General features: G+C 45.7%; 2 protein-coding genes across 3 annotated transcripts in view; both read right to left on the bottom strand.

Moving 5' to 3' along the window:
- Nucleotides 1–5,348, bottom strand: part of LOC127051014 (NACHT, LRR and PYD domains-containing protein 3-like) — a 53,420-nt gene extending 48,072 nt beyond the window's left edge. Inside the window, 2 exon segments of the mRNA XM_050952801.1 lie at nt 3,232–3,273; nt 5,066–5,348. Coding sequence (XP_050808758.1) covers nt 3,232–3,273; nt 5,066–5,348 — 325 coding nt within the window.
- Nucleotides 5,349–14,817: 9,469 nt separating this feature from the next.
- LOC127051008 (NACHT, LRR and PYD domains-containing protein 3-like) overlaps nt 14,818–25,592 on the bottom strand; it is a 572,024-nt gene continuing 561,249 nt past the window's right edge. For both annotated transcript variants that reach the window (XM_050952784.1, XM_050952783.1), the window contains exons 14-15: nt 25,266–25,436; nt 14,818–15,467 (exon numbers count right to left, since the gene is read on the bottom strand). In XM_050952784.1, coding sequence (XP_050808741.1) covers nt 15,377–15,467; nt 25,266–25,436 — 262 coding nt within the window. In that variant the 3' untranslated portion in view covers nt 14,818–15,376. The remainder of the gene's footprint in view (nt 15,468–25,265; nt 25,437–25,592) is intronic.

The following is a 25,592-nucleotide window of genomic DNA, read 5'->3' as shown; positions in this document are numbered from 1 at the left end:
AGTGCACAGGAACACTACACAAAATGGTAGGTCACAAGTGGAGGAGAATATCATTTGCAGCTGAAATAATACTGGGAATTTAGGTAGAAAGAATGTAACTTCATAAACTAGGATTTGTCAGGACACATGGATTTACAAGAGAGAGTGTCATGGGATCTTTAATTACCACAATTTAGTACCTACAATTACCTTCCTCACTTAAGAGATGGTGTCCCTACAGCAGAGTGTCCTCCAGCACAAGGCTGATGCATTCGCTCAATACTGACCGAGAGGAACATTTTGCACACGTCTGTATTGGAAGTTGCCCAAGGTAACAAAGTCCCACTCAGCCCATTATAAAAAATAGTTTGTAAAACAGCTGAAACAGACTGGATCATTTACTCTAGAAAAGCAGTACTGAAAGGTCCGCAAGGCTCCTGGTAAAGTCATAGGTTGGCATGACAATGAGCCAAGAGACTCTAGAAATAGGAAAATGTTTATAAACGAAATCACCAAAGTATTTTGATTGATTCATTGTAATGGCATGAGGCTGCTGCCCCATTTTGTATACAGTTTGTCTGGGGGTCGCTAAATGGAACAGAAGAACACATGAAATGGAAGGAGCGAACTTTCCCATCATGGCTGGGATTTCCATCACCTCCTGGAATTGACCATGACACAAAGCGTGGAAAGACAGACAAATTGCTTAGGATAAGAACAAAAGGAGTGCACAGAGATGTAGGGACAAAATCAGAAAGGCTAAGGCACAAAATGAGATACACCTAACAAAGGACATAGAAAGCAATAAAAGGCTCTATAAATACAACAGGAGCAAGAGAAGGACAAAGAAAAGCACAGGTCCACTGCTTAGTAGGGAAGGAGATCTAATAATTGATTATACCTAGAAGGCTGAGGTGTTTAATGCCTATTTTGCTTCAGTGTTCACTAAATATGTTAATTGTGACCAGATGCTAACACAATTCTTATTAATAACAAGAGAGAGCAAGGTAAAGATTACTTAGATAAGTTAGACGCATTCAAGTCAGCAGGGCCTAAAAATTCACCTTAGGATACTTAAGGAACTAGATGAGGCCATCTCCGAACCACTCTCTCTGAGAACTCATGGAGGATGGAAGAGATCTCAGTGGGCTGGAAAAGGGCAAATATCTTTTTAATGATGGAACAAAGACAACCTGGGGAATCAAAGACCAGGCAGCCTAACTTCAATGGATGGAAAGATACTGGAACAAATTATTAAGCACTCAATATGTGAGCACTTAGAACATAACAGGGTAAAAAGTAATAGCCAATGTGGATTTTTCAGGAACAAATCATGCCAAACCAACCTAATTTCCTTCTTTGATGAGGTTATTAGCCTACAGGATTGGCGGGGAGCCATAAATATCACTTATCTTGATTTTAATAAGGCTTGAGACACAGTCCCACAAGACATTCTCATATGCAAACTAGGGAAATGTGGTCAAGTGAATTACTATAAGGTGAGTTCACAACAGATTGAAAAAAATGTATTCAAAGAGTAGTTATCAATAGATCGCTGTCAAAATGGGAGAGAATTCTAGTGGGGTCTCTCAACGATCGATCTCAGTCTAGTACTGTTCAGTATTTTCATTAATTACTTTGATGATGAGTGGAGAATATACTTATACAATTTGTGGATGACACCAAGCTGGGAGGGGTTACAAGCACTGTGGAGGACAGGTTTAGAATTCAAAAGGACCTTTATAAATTGGAGAACTTGTAGGAAAATAACATGAACTTCAGTAAAGAGAAGTGCAAAGTACTACACTTATGAAGAAAAAAATCAAATGCACAAATACAAAATGCGGAATAACTGGCTAGGCAGTCGTATTGCTGAAAAGATCTAGGGGTTATAATGTATCACAAATTGAATACGAGTCAACCATGTGATGCTGTTGTGAAAAAGGGTAATATTCTGGGGTGTATTAACAGGAGTGTCATATGTAAGATACAGGAGGCAACTGTCCTGCTCTACTCAGCACTGCTGAGGTCTCAGTAGGAGTCCTGTGTCCAATTCTGCATGTCACACTTTAAGACTGACGTGGAAACACTGGCGAGCACCCAGAGGACCAACAAAAAGGATAAAAAGTTTAGAAAATCTGACCTACGAGGAAAGGTTAAAAAACCTGGATATGCTTAGTCCTGAGAAAAGATGATAAAGGGGACCTGATAACAGTTTATTATATGTTAAGGACTGTTATAAAGAGGATGGTGATCAATTGTTCTTCATGTCCACTGACAAGGAGGACAAGAAGTAATGGGTGTAATCTACAGCAAGGGAAATTTAAGTTAGATATTACGGATAACTTTCTAACTATTCTTATAAGTGAGCTCTGGAATAGGCTTCCCAGGAAGGTGGTGGAGTCCCCATCATTGGAGGGTTTTATGAAGAGGTTAGACAAACACTGGTCAGGGATGGGGTAGGTTTACTTGGTCTTGGCTCAGTGCAGGGGAGTGGACAAGATGACCACTCAAGGTCCCTTCCAGTTCTACATTTCTATTATTCTATGACAATGTTGGGCCTTCATCATCCTGATCCTGAAAGACTTTCTGACCAGCCTGAGGGAACCAATTGATGTCACTGCCCTTTGGTGAAATCCTGGACACTATCTGGGATGTGAGCCTGAGGCTTCTGATGTCACCCCACATGCCCTACTCCTCCCCAAACACACACCATGTCATTTGCCTTCCCCTCCATGTTTCTTCTTTCTTTTTCTATCTAAGGAAAGTCTCACTCAGCTGGCCAAGACGACGCCATCTGTCCCAGCACTGCTGTTAGCCTGACCATAGAGTCAGATAAAAGTCACGCCTTAGTCTGATATTGGTAAAAGTTTGCTGGGTCTCAGGGTGGCTGATCAACACACATGCTGCAGGTAAGCTGCACGGGAACATCAGCATCAGAGACCAGCAGCATTTTCTCTTTGCTATTCGTCTCTCTCCTTTGTGAAAGGAAACAGGATTGGACCTCAGCAGTACCACCACCACAAAGGCATTTCCTGGGGACTGATGTTGGCTGCTGCCCATTAAAACCTAGGGAATGATCCTCACCTGCAGGGCCATTGCCACAGTCACCATCAACATCTTTACAGTGCTGCCTTTGGGAATAGGTAGCGTTACTGCAGTTTCACAGCGTCCCTTGTTCTGGAGAATTGCTAGGGAACCCAAAGCTAATGGTGTCACCTGGAAGGTACTTCCTGGGTAGCCATCACATACCTTTTGCCGACAACGCTGATGGATTTTGACTCTGATGAAACTCTGAAAGGGAAATTACATTTAAACAACAGTGTAAGAATGTAGAGTGTATTTCAATGCTAGTGTGTTTCTGTTCTGTACGGAGGCAACAGGTGACAGAATGATGCAATTGCATCCTCTGTTAATGAAGTAATCACCAAGGAGAGCATGGCTACCAGCCAGTGTATCAAGTTCAGTTTGGGGAATACTGTGAAGGGAGATCAGTTTCTCAGACCTTCCCCTGCCTGGTTCCACTGATGACTAGTCTGCACTTTACATGATGAGCCAGCCACGTGGTCAGAGAAACACAGAACAACTGGCACTGGGACAAACAGTCAATTCAGGAGCATCTATGGGGAGAGGGAATCCCTCACAAACACTCATGTTCCAACACAGATTAGGTGAAACAACTAAAGGGTTCACACAAAGGAGAATTCTGCACTCATTCAGGGATGGGCTAGTTGGCCCAGGAGAGCCTTTAAAACATAGGGATCTAAGACAGACACTGCGGACAGCCAGAGGGAATTTGTTCATTTAGGATAACTACCACTTCGGACCTCCCGCCCAACAACCCCTAGCTTTTCACTAGATTCAGTTATTGATAGAATGCTGACTGGATTAAAAGTCACACAGGTAATCAGACTAGTTTACATAATATTGCCACTTCTTTTGCCAAGCATCTGTTACTAACTTAGGGGGATAAAATACCTTTTCCCCACCCCTCAATAATTATTATTTTATTACTGAGTTATGGTAGGATCTAGAGCCCCAATCGGGGGCCCATTGTATTAGGTCCTGTGCACATACATAACATGAACATCCCAGCCTGACAGAGCTCACAGTCTAAACCAGGTAACTGCCCCCTGCATTGTGCTTTGGAGGCTGCCAAACTCTCCCCTTAGGGGACTGTCCAGGGCAGTGAATTCCAAAGACCTCTAGGGAGAGGTCCACTGCCAGCCCTGGAGCTTCCATCCCAGGGACCCCGGGCAGAACCAATCCAGCTGAGCTCCACTGGCACCATAGGATGCAGGGAAGTGGAACAGGAATGACTGTAACAGGGTTGAGTTTAGCTCCCTCCCTAAGCACAAGGAATCTAACACTGCTCCACTACAGACTGGCTCCCCACTGGCACTGGCTCTTACTCTCCTGTGGGACACTGCAAAGCAGCCTGGAGCCTCTGGAACTGCTGCTGCCCAGGTTTGCTGTCTCCTTGGCTGTTTGTACTGCACTGAATTTGTTTCTTGCATTAAAAGATAGCCTTGGGATAACAAAGATCCTGCCTGGAACCCCAGGAATGTCTCATGTTGTCAACCAGCTGTTTGGGGATAACATACTCTGCTGTGATCAGTTACCAGTTACAGATCCTCAATTCTCTGTCCCAGCTCTGGTACAGGTTAGAGCAGCCTAGGGGCTGGTCTTACTTGCACTAGTCACCAAGGAACGATCCCCCAGCTGGGGATGCATTCCAGCTACTCCTCCTCTGCATCTCTCCCTGTCCATGGCACTCTCTCTGCACCGCTTTGTTGGCTCTACACCCATTGGGGACTCCCCCACACTGGGGATTTCCTCAGACGGAGAGTTACAGGCTGTCTCTGCTCCCTTTGTGCCAGCTGAGTGGTGAAAGGGGAGTGGAGCAGGTGAGAGAATCTGAGCCACTCTGGGCATCTCTGTTCTGAGTCCCCCTGGCTTCCTGCTCGGATTCAGAATTTGTTATTCCTGCCATCAGCCTGTTTCTCCTTCTGCTCCTGCCACTGCTGCCCTGAGGGAGATTCTTGGAGCAGACTCCCAGGTTTTACAGTAACTTTATGTCTCTTACCCTTCTCTCTTTCTTCTCTGAGTTTTGCAGCAGAATCTCGGAGGTTGATCTGAGTGAAAACCTCTATGGTTACATCTACTGCAGCATCTCCACCATAGAATTCCATCAGGAGGTTCTTCATATCTATCCTGTCAGCATTCTCCAGCTGACCTCGAGGTATGTTACGTTTCCCCTCAAAATCAGAATGTGATAGTTTGTCTTTAAATCTTTTCAAGTCTTCCTGAGAAAGATTGTCGAGGGCTCGTAAGAGCAGGTCACTGATTTTACTGCTTTGGTTTCCCATCACCGGGCAACGAGAGAGATGCTAAAATGCAATGTAAAGTCTTGGTGTTAATCATTAACTGGGTATAACTATTATTCCCATATAGAGGAAAGAAGTAATCTAGTGGTGGGAGAAGGTCACTGGGGCTCATAACTCCTCAGTGTTTCTCTCTCACAAATGATTCTTTGTGCCTGTTTCCATATGTGCAAAATGGAGATAATCCTACTGATCTAACTCACAGGGTTGTTGTGTATCTTAGCTAATGTTTGTAAAGCCAGATGAGTTTTTAGGAAGATAAGAGCTTTGGTAATAGATTTACCATCCACCTGGATTTGAAAATAGAGGTGGGAAACCCTAATTTAATTAACATTTCAAAAATATAAACCCAGAAAATATAGTCCTGGAATATCAGGCCCTGCATCCTGAGATCCAGCATTAGCTTGTGAGAACCTCCTCAGTATTTTGGATATCAGAGCAAGATGAGTTGGAGCAGTAGTAACTTCTGACATACAGTGCATCTAGACAGCAACTGTGGGGTGTCAGTCCCAGCTTGGACTGACAGACAGATGTGAGCTTCAACTCTACTTGAGCTAAGGCCTAAAAATACCAGTGTGGTGGGGGCAACACAAGCTAGATGCCCATGTAAAATCCTGTCCGACCCCCTGGATACATACCCAGATGGCTAGCTCAAGCCACCGTCCATGCTGCTACTTTGAGGTGGGAGCACAAACACAGCTCATGCACATATGTCTATCTGCACTGGGAATTACACCTCTTAGTTGCTGTGTAAACTTACCCACAGGCCCTATTCTGACAGGTCTCACCACCCACATGTACAAACTACAATTAGTTCAGATTAAAGAGAAAATCCCAAGAGAAAATGCAGAGTGATGGACTTACTGTTAGTCAGAACGCTCTCACCAACATCATCTGATGGCCCTGGTTTGATCTGTTTCTCTCCATCTTCTTTGGTTTCAAACAGAGACATCCGGAACAATCCTAGGAAGAGGAACAGGAAACTGTTTGCTCAAAGTTTATTGTTCAATACAAAGAAACTAAAATATCTCTAGCTAAAACTGAACTTCAGCACTTTCTGAATTTCTCTACCAACCCTCATACCACAGCAAGTATGATGTAAAGCCTTCTTAGTCCATTTATCTATATTGTGTTGGTTTTTATTCCTTCTATTCCTTTGGCTTCAGCAACTTGTTTTTCTGAATAGTGAGGTCATGAACTCCACAGACATGTTTACCGCTTCTCCCTTCCCACACACTCCACTTTGGGAGAAAATATTGCAGCAGCTTTACCAAAGCAGTGCAGCAGCTTTAACCACAAGCCACACCTAAATAACGTGCAACAGACAGAATGGGGATTGGACTTTACATCATCTTGATACATAAATAGCAGTGATATCAGCTGGAGTTGGGGCTTATTTCATGTCATAAATATAAAGGGAAGGGTAACTTCCTTTATGTATGCAGTAACATAAAATCCCTCCTGGCCAGAGGTACAGAATCACTTACCTGTAAGGGGTTAATCAGTTCCATTAACCTAGTTGGCACCTAACCAAAAAGACCAATGGGGGAAAAAATACTTTCAAATCTGGGTGGGGTGGAGGGAAGGTTTTATTTGTGCTCTCTGTGTTGTTCTCTCTCCGGACAAAGAAAGAGACCAAGCAGGTAACCCAGCTCCTAAAAAAATCTAAAATAATACCCATAAAATCACAAAAAATGTAAGTAATAGCAAGAAAATGCATTAGATTATATTTTGTTTTATCTTGTAAATTTTCCCTAAGCTAAGTGGTAATTTTATTCCTGTTTTGTAACTAGGAAGCGAAGTTAGAGGGGAATTCTCTGTGTTTTAAATCTTCTTATTTACCCTGTAAAGTTATCTTCCATCCTGATTTTGCAGGTGTGATTCTTTTACTTTTTTTTTTTTTTTAAATAAAATTCTTCTTTTAAGACCTGATTGATTTTCAGCATCCTAAAAAAGAGGGATTTGGTCTGTGCTCACTTTGTTAACCTATTGGTTGGTATATTATTCTCAAGCTTTCCCAGGAAAGGAGGTGAAGGGACTTGGCAGGATATTTTGGGGAGATAAGGTTCCAAGTGGCCCCTCCCTAAATGTTTGTATAAATCACTTGGTGGTGGCAGTAATACCATCCAAAGACAAGGAAAGGAATTTGTGCCTTGGGGAAGTTTTTAACCTAAGTTGTAGAATATAAATTTAGAGGGTCTTTCATGCGGGTCCCCACATCTGTACCCCAGAGTTCAGTGTGGGGAGAGAACCCTAACACATCCTATTCAGGGGTGGGGGGAAGAATCCCTATATTTAATATTAAAAAAACCATGAGAACAGAACTTTTGACAAAAATGAAGTCAGCAGAATTGGATCTGCGTGGACCACAATCATCATAAGCTTCAAAAGTGAGCTTGGAAAGCTTTACAAGTCACTCTTACAGTTACTCAGAAGGAAATTGCTGCTTCTTAAACAGAGGAAAGGAGGACACGTTTCTGATACGTCCCTGTGAAATTCTTAATCTCTGCCGGGGCAATTCTCTCTGAGATCAAATAAGCAGCAACTCTGAGCTCCCATGCTGACTCGCACCCCACCACCTGCCACCATTTGGGGCTTTGTTACCTCATTTTAAGAATTTCTTGTGTTTTTGTCTGCAGCTGCCAGCAGCCCTTGTCTCAACTGAGAAGTGGAAACAAGAAGTTTGCTGTTCATTTCAGCAGAGAAATAAGAAAAACGGGAACCAGAATCCACTGGTCCCGCTCCTCTTAGGATGGAAGCAGAGAGAGGGGTTTCTGCGTGGGGGCAGATCTCAGCTGGTATAAGTCAGCTTAGTACTACTGCCAAGGGATGGCCCATATATGGGTCCCTAAATACACAGCTTTACAGGGGGCTGGATTTGCTTGTATCAGCCCTGCACATAAAGTGAACATGATAACCGCTGCCCTAGAGACACTCATATGTTCAGGCTAGTGATGTAGGTGCTATGGCCGCTCTCTCCAGTGGTTGGTCCCCTACTACATCTATTAGTGTCTGCTCACAACTCCAGCCCACAGACTCCCTCAGACTCCCCCCTCAGGAATAACACATACATATATTATATCAAATTAAATTAAAACAAAAATAAAATCCCTGTGTTACAAGAACATAAGGTTACTGATTCAAGCACTTAAAAGATAGGAAATGCCAGAATTAAGGGTGCCCATGGGACCAGAGTTCACCCCCTTGTGTGTGCGTGCGCCCCATGATATAGTCTTTTATGTCACTTGATCACATCCCATTTTTTCCCCATTCACTGGCTGGACAGCTAGTCAGAATCCTTTTTATCTGGCTGACTCAATGTGTGGCCCCAGGCCTCAATCAGCACAAACCACGGAACAGAAAATTATTCATTTTCCTCCTGCGTGTTCTGATAGGGGGGTTGCAACCTAAATTCCCTCTAAGCCATGCAGCCGCCTATCGAGCCCTGGGTAGGGCTCAGGGCTACAGTGAGGAGAGATGCCTCTCCCACAGCATGGACCTGCCATGATGGGGAGAGGCGCCCCTCCCCGCTGGCCCCAGCACAGACCAGCTCTGGACTTGCCGTTGCCGGGAAAGAGGAGCCCCTCCCTTGGCCCAGCCCTGCCGGAGCTGCCGTGGTGAGGGAGAGGCACCTCTCTCCTGACCCTGAGTTTCTGCAATGAGAGAAGGCTGGCAGGAGTCCTCTCCCCCCACCGAAGCCCCGGGAGATCCTGCACCCCAAACCCTGCATCCCTGGCCCCACCACAGAGCCCGCAACCCAACCCTCTGCCCCAGTCCTGAGCCCCCTCCCGCACCCCAAGCCCACTCCAAAGCCTACACCCACAGCCAGAGCCCTCATCCCACCAACACACCAACCCTCTTTCCCGGCCCTGAGCCCCCTCCCATACTCTGAACCCCTCTGTCCCACTCCCATCACACAAATTTTATTATGTGCACCAACAGGAAGGTGATGTGTCACACATCTCCTCCATATTGGTGCACATAACAAAATTCATTCCACACATAGATGTAAAAAATTAGCAGGAACACTGGTTGCAATGTGGCAGGTTTTCCAGTGCCTTGCCAACTACCGACAAAAAGGTGTCATATTAACAAAACAGAAAAACCAACAAAGAACACCAACATTCCCTCTGTAAGCTGCAGCAGCCACGTAACAATCTTGGAACTTCTGGAGTGCATCCATCACATGATTAGGTGGGGAGCAAGGCTGGCGTAGCACCTGGGTTGGGTCTGTGTGCTCGGCCCTCAACTTGCCGAAGCCACAGTGGCTCCTCTCAGGACCAGGAAACGGGATGGACGTGAGGCTTGCCAGCAGGGAGCTGTAAAAGGGTAAGAACTGGTGGGGGGCCTCCTGGCAAGAGATGGTAGGGGACTCCATCGAGGGCTGAGGCACCTGGGAGTGGGGGATGGATGTAGAGGCTCATGGAAAGGTAAGAGGCAAAAGTGGACTTGAACTTCCCCCTGCCTAGGGGTGGGGGTGTCGTCAGGCTGTTGGCAGGAGAGGGGCCCTTAAGAGGAGAAGAGGAGGGTCAGGGGAGTGGTGGAAGTAGTGGCCAATTTTGCTGCGTCTCGTAGATGGCAACCCTATTTCTCTGGTGCTCTCACTATCGAATCTGAGGCTACATCTACAGTGCAAGTGAAGAGTGTGATTCCTCTGCTCATGTGCACACACTTCTTTAACTTGCTGGCAAGAATACTGTGGGAGACCGTATCAAAAGCTTTGCTAAAATCAAGGAATAACAAGTCCACTGCTTTCCCCTCATCCACAGAGCCAGTTATCTCATCATAGAAGGCAATAAGGTTAATCAGAAATGACTTGCCCTTGGTGAATCCCTGCTGACTGTTCCTGATCACTTTTCTCTCCTCCAAGTGCTTCAGAATTGATTCCTTGAGGACCTGCTCCATGAGTTTTCCAGGGACTGAGGTGAGGCTGACTGGCCTGTAGTTCCCCATATCCTCCTCCCTCTGAGGTTTAAATGTCTCAGATTAGTTTTTTATATTGAAACCACCACCCTAGTCATTAGTGATAGGACATTTCATCGCTAGATTCACAGGGGCTCTTATTTAACCAACCAGTTTGCAAGAAAAGCTTTAACGACTTTGTACAGAGCAGCAGTGCACAGAGCAGGGCTAATCCAGGCAGCACAACAGAACCCATAGCTCTCTAGTCGCTGTCAGATGCAAAGATGTCGGGGAAGCAGGAATATGCAGCATGTTACAGAATTCAGACCAAAGATTCTTCTTTACTGCAGCCAGACATTTGTGATGACAAATGCCAGGCAGGACGAGCTAATTCCCCACTGACCCATACAAAGCTGTACTGAGTTGAGTCATAGTAACATGGAGCGTGATGCACTTACTGTGAGACAGGGAGAGTCTGGACAGAACTTGGGAGTCAGCTTTCTTTCTCTGCCTCTGTTTTCTCACTATTTAGACCCACAACTACAAAGACAAGAGCAGCCCAGGAACCAGAACCAGCAGCGCTGGCTCCTTCTCTCCTCACCCTTCAGAGTCTGTGTTAGAGAGACGGTTGCCAACTTTCACGCAGTAAATAAGCACCCCAACTTTCACAATAAGCCAAAAATCAAGCTGATCCCATTTCAAAACAAGGGCAAAACAAGCCAATCCCTAAGAACCCCAACACTCTATGTGACTAGATCCCCCCCAGCGTGCAGTCTGGGACTGCAGTGGGCCTGCGTTGCACCCCTGACTCTCTGTCCCCCTTGCCACTGCTCATCCTTTGCCTCTGCTTGCTGGGAGCCAATCAAAAAAAAGAAAAAGGTAACAAGCTACAAGCCCAAACTAGCCCTATTTCTGTGTTTGTTTCCCTGGGTTTGGCATGTCTGATTAGAGAGTGAGAATAACTCCACCTGTGAAAGTGAAACACTTAGTATCTGAACAACTCACAATATTTTTTAATTTGTTTCTCACCCAACACCCGTGAGGTAGAACTATCACATGGAGACAAGCCCCTAAATTCTGCTGGTGAATCAGGATGCCACTCCCCTCTGTTCATTCTCTGATGCAGGTGCAGAGGAAAGAGATGTTATAACCCCTGAACCGAGGACCCTGTTACTGCTACATAAGGAACATGAGAGTAGACCAAGGGTGAGAGGGATCTGCTGGCTTCAAGCAAGAACCAGCCCAAGCAGTTCCTAAGACAAATGCTGAAGAAGTAGGCAGGGGAAATGTCTCTCTCTGCAAAAGCTTTCACTGCCGTGGTACACGCAGTGGAAAACCCCTAGATCTGCACCAGTGTAGTATTCACATTGTGCCTTGCAAAGACCTCACCCCCTTCCTGACGAGCCCTGGCTGGGATTTGAGGGGCCCCACCTCACCAGTTAATCCTTTGGCCATGCTTTATTCTCTCCATGTCTCCTGTCTGCACCACTCACTGATTGTCACAAGCTGCCTGCAATCAAACACAATCCTGGGGTGACCTGCCATATCACACAAAGGCAAGGATGTTCCCATTGCCATGACCACGTGCCGGGCATAATCTTTCACAAAAAAAGGTCATTGGGAGGGGAGCACATAAAGGGATACAGATCTCAGCAGGGTGCACAGGGAGAGGGACAGCCATGGAGCAGGCTGCACTCTCTACCCATTCCAAAATGCAGCTGGGGTCTCCCATCTTCTGGTGTTGCTAGATGCTCTGTGGCTGCATTTTGGAAGAGGAACCATCCTGACTGCATAGAACATGGGACACTCTGGGGATGGGAATGTTCTAACACAGCCCCAGAACAAGACCATCACACTCCGACTCACCTTGGCTTTTGCTTTAGAGTCTGGGGAAACCACCATCTTCAGAATAAGCACCCAACCAGCCGAGTCACATCCTACGAAGAGACTGATGCAGGTATGACGTGGAGGTTACTCCTGACTTACCATTGTCACATATGGCTGAATCCAGCTCCTATTAACATCAATGGAAAGACTCCTTTTGACAGCTTTGGATTAGGCCTACAAAGCCTGGGTGACCCGGTTGCTCCAGGGCTTGCTACAGAGCACTGTTGGGTCCCTAGTCAATTCTGTGTTTGGCTGTCACACCAGAGGAATTGGGGGGGAACACCTGCAGCCTGCTCAGCACCCACAAGCAAGTCACTGGTAACAATCAAACACTAGCCCCACAGGAGGCCTCCCTTCTCTCAGCGAGGCTCTGGCAGGCAGCTCTCTCTAGTCAGGTCCTGGCCCCAGCCAGATCTCTCTCACTCTGGGAGCAAGGGGTCTAGACACCATCCCAGCCACCTCAACTGGGTAATCCCCCTTTAACCTCTCCCTCCAAGCCTCACCGCCTCTGCAGGTGTAGCATGGCAGGGCTAATCAAGCCCACAGTAGCTTGTTACCCTTTCCTGGACAGTGTGAGGTTTGCATCCCCTGTAACAGTCCATTCCTGCCCCTCTGCAGTCAACGAGTGTTGGAGTGACTGCAATGGCAGCAGTACCAGGCCTAGAGTGGATGAAATTTCCTAATGAGGTTTAATACGCTCTTCACACCAGCTTTGTTCAGACACAGCTGTCTGAACATGGGGCTGTGCAGGGGAGAATCACTCAGAGTGTGTTAGAGGCAAATTTCACCTTGAGTTACCCCCTGTGCAGCCCCTTTGGCTTCTGTAGGAACAACCCTGCACTGGCAGGAAGATCCTGGGTCTTGTCTTGTCCATGTGCAACTTCTGTGGTTCAGGGGAGCTGCACGGATGTAACTGAGGGCAGAATTTGGCCCTTGTGACCTCCCAATCTATTAAGTACATCCTAGTTCTGTAAGAGAGGAATTAGCATGTCAAACAATCCAGGGTTAGCAGGATAAACTAAGCATGGTCTGCTCCAATTACACACACATTGAAACACAAACACACACATTGAAAAATCCAATTCATGGCTCCTGAACTAAGCAGCCCTGAGTATGGAGGGAAACAAATATTTGCTTCTTCAGAGGCAGAAACATTTTATATTCAAAAGTAAGATGCACTTCAACTTTCCCAGAGAGACGAGGAGCATTTAGAAATGGGCAGGTGACACTTTCTCTGCACTCTCATTGTTAGGGCTTGTGCACACTAGCGCTTATGTCAGTATAACTTACGTCCCTCAGAGGTGTAAAAAAGCCACCCACTCCCTCCAAGCGACACCAGTGACACCAACGTAAGCACTGGTGTGGACAGTGCTATGCTGGTGGGTGAGCTTCTCCTGCTGACATAGCTACCGCCTCTCATGGAGGTGTTTTTATTGTGCCGACGAGGGCTCTATCTCCCACACAGAGCATCTTTACTAGTCGGACTACAGCCACGCAGCTGCATCAGGGCAGCTATAGCACTTCTAGTGCAGACTAGCCCCATGTCACACCTCAGCCAGGCATTACTAGTCACTCCATGCCCCTGGAGGCAGATAGGGTCTATCAAAATCCACCACCACATGCATAAGAAGCTCAAATTTTATGTCCAATAACTTCTCCAGAAGTCCTGGGGTTCCCCCTAAAACATCTCACCCCCCTGTATTATTTTCAAGAATTTCCTCTCTTTTTATGAGACTGTATCATATGAGAAAACTGTACAAGCACCACTGAGAGTATAATGGATCTTCATCTATAGTCAGTGCGCTAACTAGTTTAGGAATCTCCCTGAGGCCACCTTTTGATTATGGGGTGGGGTTCTGTTGCAGTTGCAGAACAGCTGAGTTTTCAAAGTGCTTTAAAATCCACTTGTGTGAATAGCAAAGCCTGAAAATTGCTAGGCTGGTAGAAGGTCCAGGGTAGAGATTGTGGTTTAAATTTGGACTTATTTGGTCAAGGGGTTCCCACGTTACATCATCCCCCATTCACCACAAGAACAACCTTCTTTTAAAACGCAATAATTAACACTTTTTAGCACAGAGCTAGGGAAAGTCCAGTCCTCCTCCTGCCCAGGTCCAGCCCACAAACAAATACACACCCTCTTTGTCTCACTGAAAAACAAACTCTGTGTTTTGGGGTAATTTAATTTTTGTGTAATGGGGCGTGCAGGTGTGTTGTATCTGTGTGAACAAGTCAGTGGCCCTGAGCAGAGTGAGTTTTCTGCAGCCTCCTCAGTTAGTCGTGCAACAGCTTTAACGGGAGAAGCAGCAACTGTCTGGGCACATGGAACTCCTGTTAGAGCCTTTGAAAATGCTAGGTGATCACCCATGTCATTAACAATTCCTCTGTCCTGCTCCTTTGTTTGTCACTTACGCCTGCACATTCAGGGCCGGTTGGTGCTCACTCACACCACCTTTCTGAAAAAGCCATGAGCTTCCAGAAAGGTGTAAAAATGTTGTCATTTCTGACTGCACTAGCTTCTGCAAGTGTTGACCATAATAGATAAGAAACTGGGACCATGAAAAGATGTCTGGGAACAATCTCAGAGAACTCTCCTGCCCCTGAAGCATTGGAGAATTCTTGGGCATTAGCACAGACTATAACAAGAAACAAACTCTAACGTGCAGCATTATTTCTTGGTTCATGGTATTTATTGAACTCATCAAAACTGAAACGTACATCCAGGAAAAACAAATGTTGGACCCAGATACAAAAAATGCCAATTTCATAACTATGGGTTGGGGTCCAAATGAAAGAACTGTTGGAAAGGAAGAAAATTCCCCTCCGGATTCAAGGATGGTTCTTGAGTCTCTCCCCTGCACCGACAGACACTGAAAGGGGATGGCTACCAGACTCCTCCATCTCACGATCCCACATTTGTTCCTCCCCTAGGCCCTGATCCCTTTCATCCCTCCTTCCTTCCCACCTCAACCCATTAACTCCTCCAAGGTCAGTCCAAGCACAGATCAAACCCAGCTCCTACTCCTGAGTCTCTTGCCCGCAGGCAGTAGGGTTGGCCCAGAAAATCTTTACCCAGCCCCATGTCATAGAAGCTAAAATATGCTGCTGAAGACACTGGAGGTTGCAGGGGTCCCTCTAAAAAGGGGCAGGTCCCCCCACTGGCTGGCTGCTGTCCCAGCTAGTGGAAGGGCAGCCAGGCCAGAGTTGCACTGGTTTCTACTCAAACCCTACCATATCTCTATGACCAGATCAGGTTTTATCACTTTCACAGCATACAGCTCTGGTCTTGTTTCTTCATTAACACTGTGCTGGGACAAGCTGCAGGGGAAACAAGGAAAGAGAGGGACATGTTAATTCTCTGCAGGTCCAATGTCCGATTCCTCCAGCGTCTGAGGCCCAAACACTTCCCACCACTGGCTTTAGTAGTATTACTCCTTGTAGCGCAGTGGTGCCTAGGAGCCCCCGTCATGGGCCAGGACCCCATTGTGCTGGGCGCTGCACAACCACAGAACGCAAAGACGGTCCCAGCCCCAAAGAGCTCATAATCCCAGCTGCCTGCCAGAGCCCCCGGATCTGTGTCACTGTCACTCCCCTGCCTGCTGAGCTCACTGCCAGCAGGTGCCTCTCACTTGGGGGAGGGGAGGAGAAGTGCTGGCGCAGTCTGTAGCCTGGCCTGCTCCCCCTACACCCACTCACCCTGTAAGCTCTGGGCAGGGACAGCAATGTCCTTTCTGCACATAAAGGGCTGGATTGTGCAGCCCTTGCTCAGGGTGGTGAGCCCTGACTGACACGAACAGTCCCATTGATCCCTGTGGGGTGCACAGTGGAGCCTGCAGCCATACACATGACATACCACAGCAACAGCTCCTGTGGCTCTGGTCCTGTGGGGCTGGCTGGGCTCGGCTCCCGGTCCAGGCGTTGTGACCTCAGTGGTCGCAGCACTGCTCAGGTTTTGCCGTGCTCTCCTGACCAGGGATGGGGGAGGCCCAGAGGCAGTAGACAGGTGAAATGTGTGTCAGTGGTGCTGCAACCCCCTGCACCAGGTCACACAGTCACTCACACAAATTTGGCCTGGCCAAGCCCATCATCACGATGGAGGAGTGGCTGGGCCAAGCCTGAACCGGGGTGCGACCCCAGAGGTTGCAACACCAGGAGAAAGGAGCCAACCCTAGTCAGCTCCATGGGACCAGAGCTGCTGGAGCCGCCACTGCAGGGTGAGTGTTGTGAAAGTAGAATGAATTAAAGTGTAAAAATAAGAATGGATTAAAGAAATGTGTATGTACCTTTAAGCAGAAATAAGAAATGTTGAAATACAGGTGCCAGGAAAAGAAACATTAGGCATAAACAAGGGTGCTAATGGCGAAACATTAACAGAGGATGGGTAATAGTTAGTAAGGAAATAAGATATGCATGCCTAGCCCAGGTAAACTTATCAGATTCTGCTTCCTTTGTTATCTTGTTAAGTTCTCGCCCTTTTATCTGTATAAATAAGATAGTTTGTGCCTTGCATGGTGCTCACATTATCTGGGTGTTATTGGTGGAGCGCTGCGCTAATAAAACAGAGTGGTCTGACAAATTGTGAGTCCTGATTCTAACTTTGACAATTTGGAGGTTCCACCGAGATGGCAACCGTCTTCACTGGGGCTGTGTAATTCCTGACCGTTTTTGTAGGATGACCGTGGTAGCCGGCACCTGGGCATTTGGCCTGAGCAGTCATCCACTAGAGCGGAAAGGCACACAGCCACAGTGAGGTCTATGCCATCGAACCTGTTGGTTCCCACTCTGTTCTGGTAGGGATCCTGGGATCTGACATCAGGAATCTGGTCACGTAATTATTTCTGTGTTTTGTCCGGACTGAGGACTGTCCTGTCTCTGTGTCTATCCATCCTCTTGTGGAGTGTTTGAGTCTGGGTGCTGTCTCCGTCCGGGGATAGGCCGACCAAGGGGTTCCTGTCCCCGCGGTCTGAGTGAGTGGAATCTGCACAATCGCAGCCACACCGCACTTTGGGTAAAACCCCTGGTGTGAAAGCAAGGGCGATTGAGGCAGTAGCCTGTGGGCTCCTTTTGTGTGTTGCACAGGGCATTGCTCTGACGAACCCGAATTTCCTTCTTGTGTGATTAGTGTGTGAAGTCCTCCTGTATGGGTAACCAGACGTCTAAGTCGGGACCGTTCCCTAAATGAACGCCAGCTCATTTTATGTATTTAGGATGGGTCCGGACTCCTGTAAAAAGGGTCCAGACTCCTGTAAATTTCTGGAAAAATGGTCTAGGCTAACTCAGGGGGATCCCAAAACTCAGTGGCCACTGTTAAAATCTTGAAACAAAGACTGAGTGGACATCTTAAAGGACAGACTCAGCCAACCTAAAACTAAATTGGCTAAAGGAGAGGTTAACTGTTTCATGCAGTGGTGGGAAGAGGCAAATCATAGGTGGACAAAATCAAAACTCGCCTCTCTCAAATATTCAAATAATAAGTTAAAAGCTTTATTAAAAGCCTCCTCTCCCACCACCAGACTGAGCGCTCCCCTTTACCCCGTTCTCCAAACCCCGGATCGATCCAACCCCCTTCATACTCCCATCTCATTGTAAAAAGGACAAAAAGCCCCTTGTTCTGTTCCCCTTTGTTGTCTGCCTCAAAAACTGATTCGTTAGTGTTCCACTACCAATTCAGCAAGGAGGGTGGGCTCCTCAACTAGCCCCCACCCTTCGTGGTCCCTTTCCTTGAACATTTCTTTCAAAATTGTGAAATGACCACAATATCACTCACAAACAGTTCATTGGAAAAAAAAAAGCAGGATCGGGCCCAGACAAGCAGGCAAGCAACAGATAAACAAACTGAAAAACAGGTTGAAAGCCCTAAAGGAATAGCGTCAGGAATAAGAAAAGCAGTAAGTGCAGGCATGAACCCTTGGAACAATACTTAAAATGGTGAAATCTGAGGTGATAAAGGTGTCATTTTGGGACATAAACAAGTGATTTAAGAAAAGAGTGAAAAGTTAACTCTACAGAGGCTGAAGAGAATTAAGCAGTTAAACTTTGTGGAAAATGTTAAAAAGGACCATGTTAAAGAGAAAGAATTCTTGGTTTCTTTGCAGCCATTCTGAAGGGAAAATGGGCCCTTTTTCCAGAAGAATGCCTGTAAATAATCCATATATATATATATATATATATATATATATACAGCCATGTAAAAACAAAGCAGTGTAAAAAAAAATGTTAAGGAAAAGAAAATGTGTATGTATCTATTTGTCTGTGAAAATATGTAAAGTTCTAAGAATCTAAACCAGCACATCTGGTTTGTAAAACTCCTGTTTTGTAGGTGTAAGATAAATTGATTTTGTTTTTGTTTTTAATGCCACTAAAAATTCATTTGACTCTTTAATTCAAAGTTGCAAAACTGACAGACCTTTGTGCAAGACACAGGTAATTAGTGCTGTTTGGTTTTGGGATTTTAGCATTTAACCCCTAAGGGGTAACTTGATTCTTTACAAAAATTAAAATGTTTTTAAATAAAGACCAAATCATGGCTGCAATAGGGCAGTCAAAATCAGGAGAATAGGTAGAGATTCTGGAGTCTTTTTGTTTGGTTGGTTTGGTTTTTTTTTTGTAACAATAGCAGATAAGAGCTATAATGAAAGAATAAGAAATCAACAGTGACCCTCTGAAGCAACAGCAGAGGTGAGGTGCACAAAACAAAGAGAAGCAATGTTAAAAACACTGAGCCTTAAAATGGCTCTGTGTAAACAGACGGTCACTTTGATAGGAGTACATGAAACTCTGTAAGAACAAAAGAAACAGTTACACCTTATGTAAAAATTAATATGGCTAATGTTTTTAAAAAGTTATAGTATAGAAAGAATGTGCATTTTCCCTAGGACATGTGCAGTGTATATTGTAGAAAGGGGTAAAAAAAAATGCAAATGAAACGTGCTGCTGAATTAAAATCCTATTAGGGCTCCAAAAAGAGCCGCAATAGACTGTGTTTTCTTTTTCAGATCCCTGTTTGTTAAGAGAGAGTCTCTGAGCTCTAGTATCAGAGGGTAGCCGTGTTAGTCTGGATCTGTAAAAGCAGCAAAGGATCCTGTGGCACCTTATAGATTAACAGACGTTTTGGAGCATGAGCTTTCGTGGGTGAATACCCACTGCTGATGGCTTTGAATCCAAAAGCCAAGCCTGTGTTGATGCAAATTACCTAACTGATAAAGAAAGGTGAGAACTGCCAGCACAAAAGAAGCTGCAAATAAAGAACATAACCTGGTCAGCAAACAAACTGCCTACATAAAAGGCATGGTATAACAAGATACCTTTAATAGATTTGATGCTAATGTTACTGTTAATATTAAACATTAAAATAAATTTGATGTTAGTAAGTTCCCGTGTAACAACTTATAGTGTGTATGATTTTTGGAAAAATCCTTTAAAGTAATATGGTAATGATGCTTCTCAGCTATTACCTGTGAATAAACTTAAAGCTTAACACAGCAGGAAAAACATTACAAACTTGGTCTGCTATATAACAGGAAAAACTTGAGGTACACCACCTCATGAATTTAATAAACAGCGGAATAATTTCTGCATAACCCTTAAAAAGTAGAACCCATTAAAACCTGGCCTGCCTATAGAATAAAAAAACACAGGAAAATATGGGGTAATTCCTCTGTTTTGTCTGCTATCAGGAAGGGTATTTGTAAAAGAATGGAATCTTTAAACAATAATCGATGCCACCCCAAAAGGGGTAGAAAAATGTTCTTTTTGTCTTTCAGATAATCCACAGTACTGTATAATGGGCTATGTGTATGTGTTAATTCTTGGGGAAAAGTGTTTAAAAAGTGTTAGCAACCCACCAGAAGACAAATGTAAATGTAATGTAAGTACTGTGTTTACCAATAATCACATTTACTATTTGCCACAACAACAACAACAACAACAGAGTCTCAGCTTACTGTAAGCACTGATTTAGCTGAGTTCTCTATCAATCTTGGCACTGAATGGCAAACAGTTACCAATCATCTGTTAAAAGGTAAAAAGGTAACATAGTTCCTAAAAAAAAATAATGTGGAAAACTGGACTATTCATATTATACACGCAAATGGGGACATGTTAAGAATTGCCACTGCAGAAAGACATAACAGCTTACCATTGGTATAACATATTTCCTTAATGTATGCAAAGCTAAAGCCACAGGCTCAAATCACCTCCCAGTATTTTCTATTACGCGGACTAAATAAGAAGTGACACTAGCGATTTAATAATCTTAGTGTCAAAAGGGGGATATGTTGTAGGAGCAGGATTTAATAATGTTCCATAAGAATTAAAGTATAATTTGACTTCATCCTGCTAGCCACTTTTTTAAATAGCAGAAAGAAATGACCCCCTGGGACTATAAGATTCTGTTTTCCCATATGCATTACAAATTGGGCCCTCTCTTAATTCTTCAAGATTTAGTTAGTAAGAGACAGGATTCTCTATTGTGTCTATGTTAAGTAAATTAGAGAAACATTGAAGGCCTGGGTCTCAATGTAAATTGTCTTGGTTATTAATTGTAAAACTTAGCAAGGTTTAATTTGCAATGGCTTTTTTTTTGCTCGATATAAAATCGTACTGTTTGTATTCTCAATCTATTTGTGTGAATGAGGAATGTATGTATCAGGAAAAGACAAGGTGTGAAGGCCATTGTTATAGCCAGAGTCAAGGAAAAAGTAGTAAAGAGACTTAAAGAACATCAAAGAATCACCAGGCAGTGCTTACTACCCCGAGGGCTGTTAAACTGTCTGGCATCTCAGAGTGGATACATGCTTCAAAGTGTAAGAATGCCCCACCCCTAGTGAACCAATCATCACCTCAGGACCACGCAGAGTCAGTTTTGACTCCAGAAGAAGACGCAGAGGAACAGCCTGCAATACCTTACAATCTAAGCCCCCATAAGGGTTGCCGGAAGCAGATGACTACATAAAGCAAGGCCCAAGAAGAAGAAGTAGTGAGTCTAGCACTTGCTGCCTGGTGGACATAAAACTGTGACTGCAGTTCCCTCAGTTGAGGTTGTCAGAACCAGAAGGGCCCTGCCTCCAACATGCACCTCTGGTGGTGCCTGTTCCTCGGCTGTTGGTGTCTTAAGGTCTGGGGAGTCCACAATGACAATTCTTTTATCCAGCAGCAAGTGTGGATAGCTCAGACCCTTATTATTTCTAAATGCTAGGTCTGCAGCCACATCCCAGCCCACTTTCAAACTGGTGTTCCTGTCCTGGCTACCCATTCAATTCCCCAGACCTCACTGGAGGACCGTGTCCATTTAACACAATATGGAACAGTAATGATACCTGGGCAGAGGCTATTGGCAGTTCCTTTATCCCACTTGGGGGAGCAATACACCAGGCAAAAAAGCTCCTAAGGTTACAATCAGTAGTTAAAATAATGGCAAATAAAACCAGAGAAAGTTTAAGAGCTCTGGCCAAAGAAACAGGGGCGATCCGACAGGCGGCCGTCCAGACCTGTGCTCTCACTGGAAAAGAATGTTGTGTGTTTATATCTGACAATACCAATGAGGTAGTAGATTGCTATAGTCACTTAGAACAAATCGCATATCTTCCCCATGTAGAGCAAAGTTCTTTATGGAAGTGGCTAAGTAACCTGTTCAATTTCTCTGGCATAGGAAACTGGTTGTTTCACGGAGCCCTAACTATCCTGTTTGGAATCTTAGTGATTTTTGTATGTCTTCAGTTAATCTCCGGTTGCATCCAAAATGGTGTAAGCCATGCCACACAGACAGTTGCCCCAAACCAGAGTGCTAATATGATTATTTTAAATATCACTGATGAAGAAATAAAGAATGATTGATTTGTGGAACCAGTAAAATTTTGGTCATGGCGTGAGCTTGACCAAAAGGAGGGACTGTGAAAGTAGAATGAATTAAATTGTAAAAATAAGAATGGATTAAAGAAATGTTGTATGTACCTTTAAGCAGAAATAAGAAATGTTGAAATACAGGTGCCAGGAAAAGAAACATTAGGCATAAACAAGGGTGCTAATGGCGAAACATTAACAGAGGATGGGTAAGATATGCATGCCTAGCCCAGGTAAACTTATCAGATTCTGCTTCCTTTGTTATCTTGTTAAGTTCTCACCCTTTTATCTGTATAAATAAGATAGTTTGTGCCTTGCATGGTGCTCACATTATCTGGGTGTTATTGGTGGAGCGCTGCGCTAATAAAACAGAGTGGTCTGACAAATTGTGAGTCCTGATTCTAACTTTGACAGTGTGGGGTGGCTCTGCCACTCCCTTAGGGCAGCACCCAACTCTCTCCAGTGCCCACCCCCCCTTGGGGCAGCACCAACCCCCCCTCCCCAAGTGCCTCCCATGGAAACATTTCTGTAGGTGCCCCTGGAGCTAATCAGTGCTCACAAGGAGCAGGGGCTGAAAAATCCAGCTCACAGAATCTCGCCATGGAAGAAGCAAGATCTCAGCTCTCATTGCTGCCCAGGCTCCTCACACCCTCTCCCCATAGGGCTTCAGTAAGAGTCCTTGAAGCGGAAGAGTTTTCAGCAGGGCTGCAGACTTGGACTGACACTGTTGAAATGCAGGTGGAAGCTCAAAAATCCACCCTGACTGGAAGACACTGTTGTGTTACTGACTTTGACTTAAATTTTACAGCCAGATCAGGAGAATGGGGCTTATGTGTTTAGAGCAAATGTGAGAGCAGAAGCTATTGCTCCAGTTCAGAGCATGATGCTGGTCTAAGGAAAGGGATGTGCTAGTGTAACCCACCCTTAGCACGTGTGGCTCTTTGCCCCCTCTAGTGGCTAGGCTACGGAGGTTTGAGTCAGCCACAACCTTTCGCTCATGCAATACAAACTTGTACTTTTAGATTCAGAGGTTCTATCTCCACTTCCAATGACCCTCCCGAGCAGGGGAACATTACACTAGCCTTGTCAAATTTATGTCAGGCCAGAAAGAACAGACATTTGGGAAATAACTTATATCTACGCAGTCATTTAAAAAGTGAGCTTCAAAATCTGAATCATTCAGAAGGTTCCCTTGCTGTGTCTCTGAAGGAAACTGTTTATAACATCCCAGAACCAAAGCCCTGCCTGGGGGATATCTAGAACTGTGAACAGAACTGGGCACTTATTAAACACATTTGCAATCCCAAAGCTCCACAGAATTTGCTTCCATTTCCTCCCATCTGACTTTCATCTCCCGTAGTCGTCTTTTCTCTTTTCTCCTTCTCAGTCTCTATTAATTTTTTTAAACAGTTTCCCATTTCCCTCTCGGGCTTATGGCCTAGTGACTTTACCACCTTCACTTCTAGCTGTAGATTTAAAACACTTGGCTGGGTGGTTGTTTGGGTACTTAATCTAATGCTCTTCTGTGTTCCCTTCCACTCTTCCTTTCTGTTTCTCTATTTGTCTGTTAGGCCATGTCTACATCTAAAATTTTGCAGCGCTGGTTGTTACAGCTCTATTAGTACAGCTGTATAGGGCCAGCGCTGCAGAGTGGCCACACTTACAGCAACCAGCGCTGCAAGTGGTGTTAGATGTGGCCACACTGCAGCGCTGTTGGGCGGCTTCAAGGGAGGTTCGGGGAACGCGAGAGCAAACCACGGGGAAGCTGGTCTCCTTTCCCGGTTTGCTCTCTCGTTCCCCGAACCCCCGAGCAAGCAGGTCTCCTTCCCTGCGGTTTGCAGGGTGGTTCGGCGAACGCGAGAGCAAACCGGGAAAGGAGACCAGCTTCGCCACGGTTTGCTCTCGCGTTCCCCGAACAAGCAGGTCTCCTTCCCTGCGGTTTGCAGGGTGGTTCGGGGAACGCGAGAGCAAACCGTGGCGAAGCTGGTCTCCTTCCCCGGTTTGCTCTCGCGTTCTCCGAACCACCCAGCAAACCGCAGGGAAGGAGACCTGCTTGCTCGGGGGTTCGGGGAACGCGAGAGCAAACCGGGAAAGGAGACCAGCTTCGCCGCGGTTTGCTCTCGCGTTCCCGGAACCCCCCTGCAAACCGCAGGGAAGGAGACCTGCTTGTTCGGGGAACGCGAGAGCAAACCGGGGAAGGAGACCAGCTTCGCCGCGGTTTGCTCTCGCGTTCCCGGAACCCCCCTGCAAACCGCAGGGAAGGAGACCTGCTTGCTCGGGGTTCGGGGAACGCGAGAGCAAACCGGGGAAGGAGACCAGCTTGATTACCAGAGGCTTCCTCAGGTATGCTGGGATACCTGCTTATTCCACGGAGGTCAAGAAAAGCGCTGGTAAGTGTCTATACTTGATTACCAGCGCTGGATCACCAGCGCTGGATCCTCTACACCCGAGACAAAACGGGAGTACGGCCAGCGCTGCAAACAGGGAGTTGCAGCGCTGGTGGTGCCCTGCAGATGTGTACACCTCCTAAGTTGCAGCGCTGTAACTCCCTCACCAGCGCTGCAACTTTCTGATGTAGACAAGCCCTTAGTCTTTGTCCCAGGATTACTATGACAAGGGCCGTGGATGTGAATGAAGAAGGTTCCTTTAATTAAATTGTGGAAGGATCATAAACTAGTGCTCTCAGTCTTGTTTACTGAATAAAATACCAGAAGGTTCTGATATAAAAGTAGCTGCCTTCAGAGGGCACTAAAAGCTGCTACATCAGAGGTTCTCAACCTTTTTCTTTCTGAGCCCCTCAACATGCTATAAAAAACTTCACAGTCTACCTGTGCCACAATAACTGGTTTTCTGCATATAAAAGCCAGGGCCGGTGTTCGGGGTTAGCAAGCAGGGCAACTGCCAGGGGCCCCATGCCACAAGGCCCCCCACGAAGCTACATTGCTCAGGCTTCTGCCCCAGGTGGTGAGGCTCAAGGACCTGGACTTCAGTTCCATGCAGTGGGGGTTTGGCTTTCTGCCCTGGGCCCCAGTGAGTCTGCTTTGCTTGGAGGCACTCCTGAAACCTGCTCGAGGCCCCCTAGGGGCCTCAGACACCTGGTCGAGAACTACTGCACTACATTACCCAACTTTTAAACTTGTAACATGAAACCAATCAGCACAGCAGTGGGAGAAGAATGAGAACCAGTTCTTGGTTGGGGCTTGGACAGTAACACTGTGATTCTAGTGAAAACAGCTTCATCACAATATAATTAAAAGGAATCCAGCTGTAACTTACCACACTTTCTGCAGTTTGCAGGTGGGATGTTTCAGTCCCTCACACAGCAGCTTCATGCCAAAGTGTCCCATTTTTTTCTCCTGCAGATTCAGCTCCCTCAGGGTCTGGTTGGTGCTGAGAGCAGAGGAGAGCTCCCTGCAACAAGCAGCTGTAAAATCACAATCCCCCAATCTGTAGATACAAGAGGAAACCATGCATATTTTTGCCCCAAACACTGATGTCAATGGTGTCTAAAAGGAGATTCTTCACTCTGGACATGCACAGGTAGATCCCATTGGCACCACAGGTCCCTAAGGGTATTCCATGTGCACCTGTTGTATCAGCTAC

Source organism: Gopherus flavomarginatus, chromosome 5 (genome assembly GCF_025201925.1).
Source record: "Gopherus flavomarginatus isolate rGopFla2 chromosome 5, rGopFla2.mat.asm, whole genome shotgun sequence".
Lineage (NCBI taxonomy): Eukaryota > Metazoa > Chordata > Testudines > Testudinidae > Gopherus > Gopherus flavomarginatus.
The sequence above is the reverse complement of the archived record's forward strand: the minus strand, read 5'-3'. Positions and strand labels throughout refer to the sequence as shown.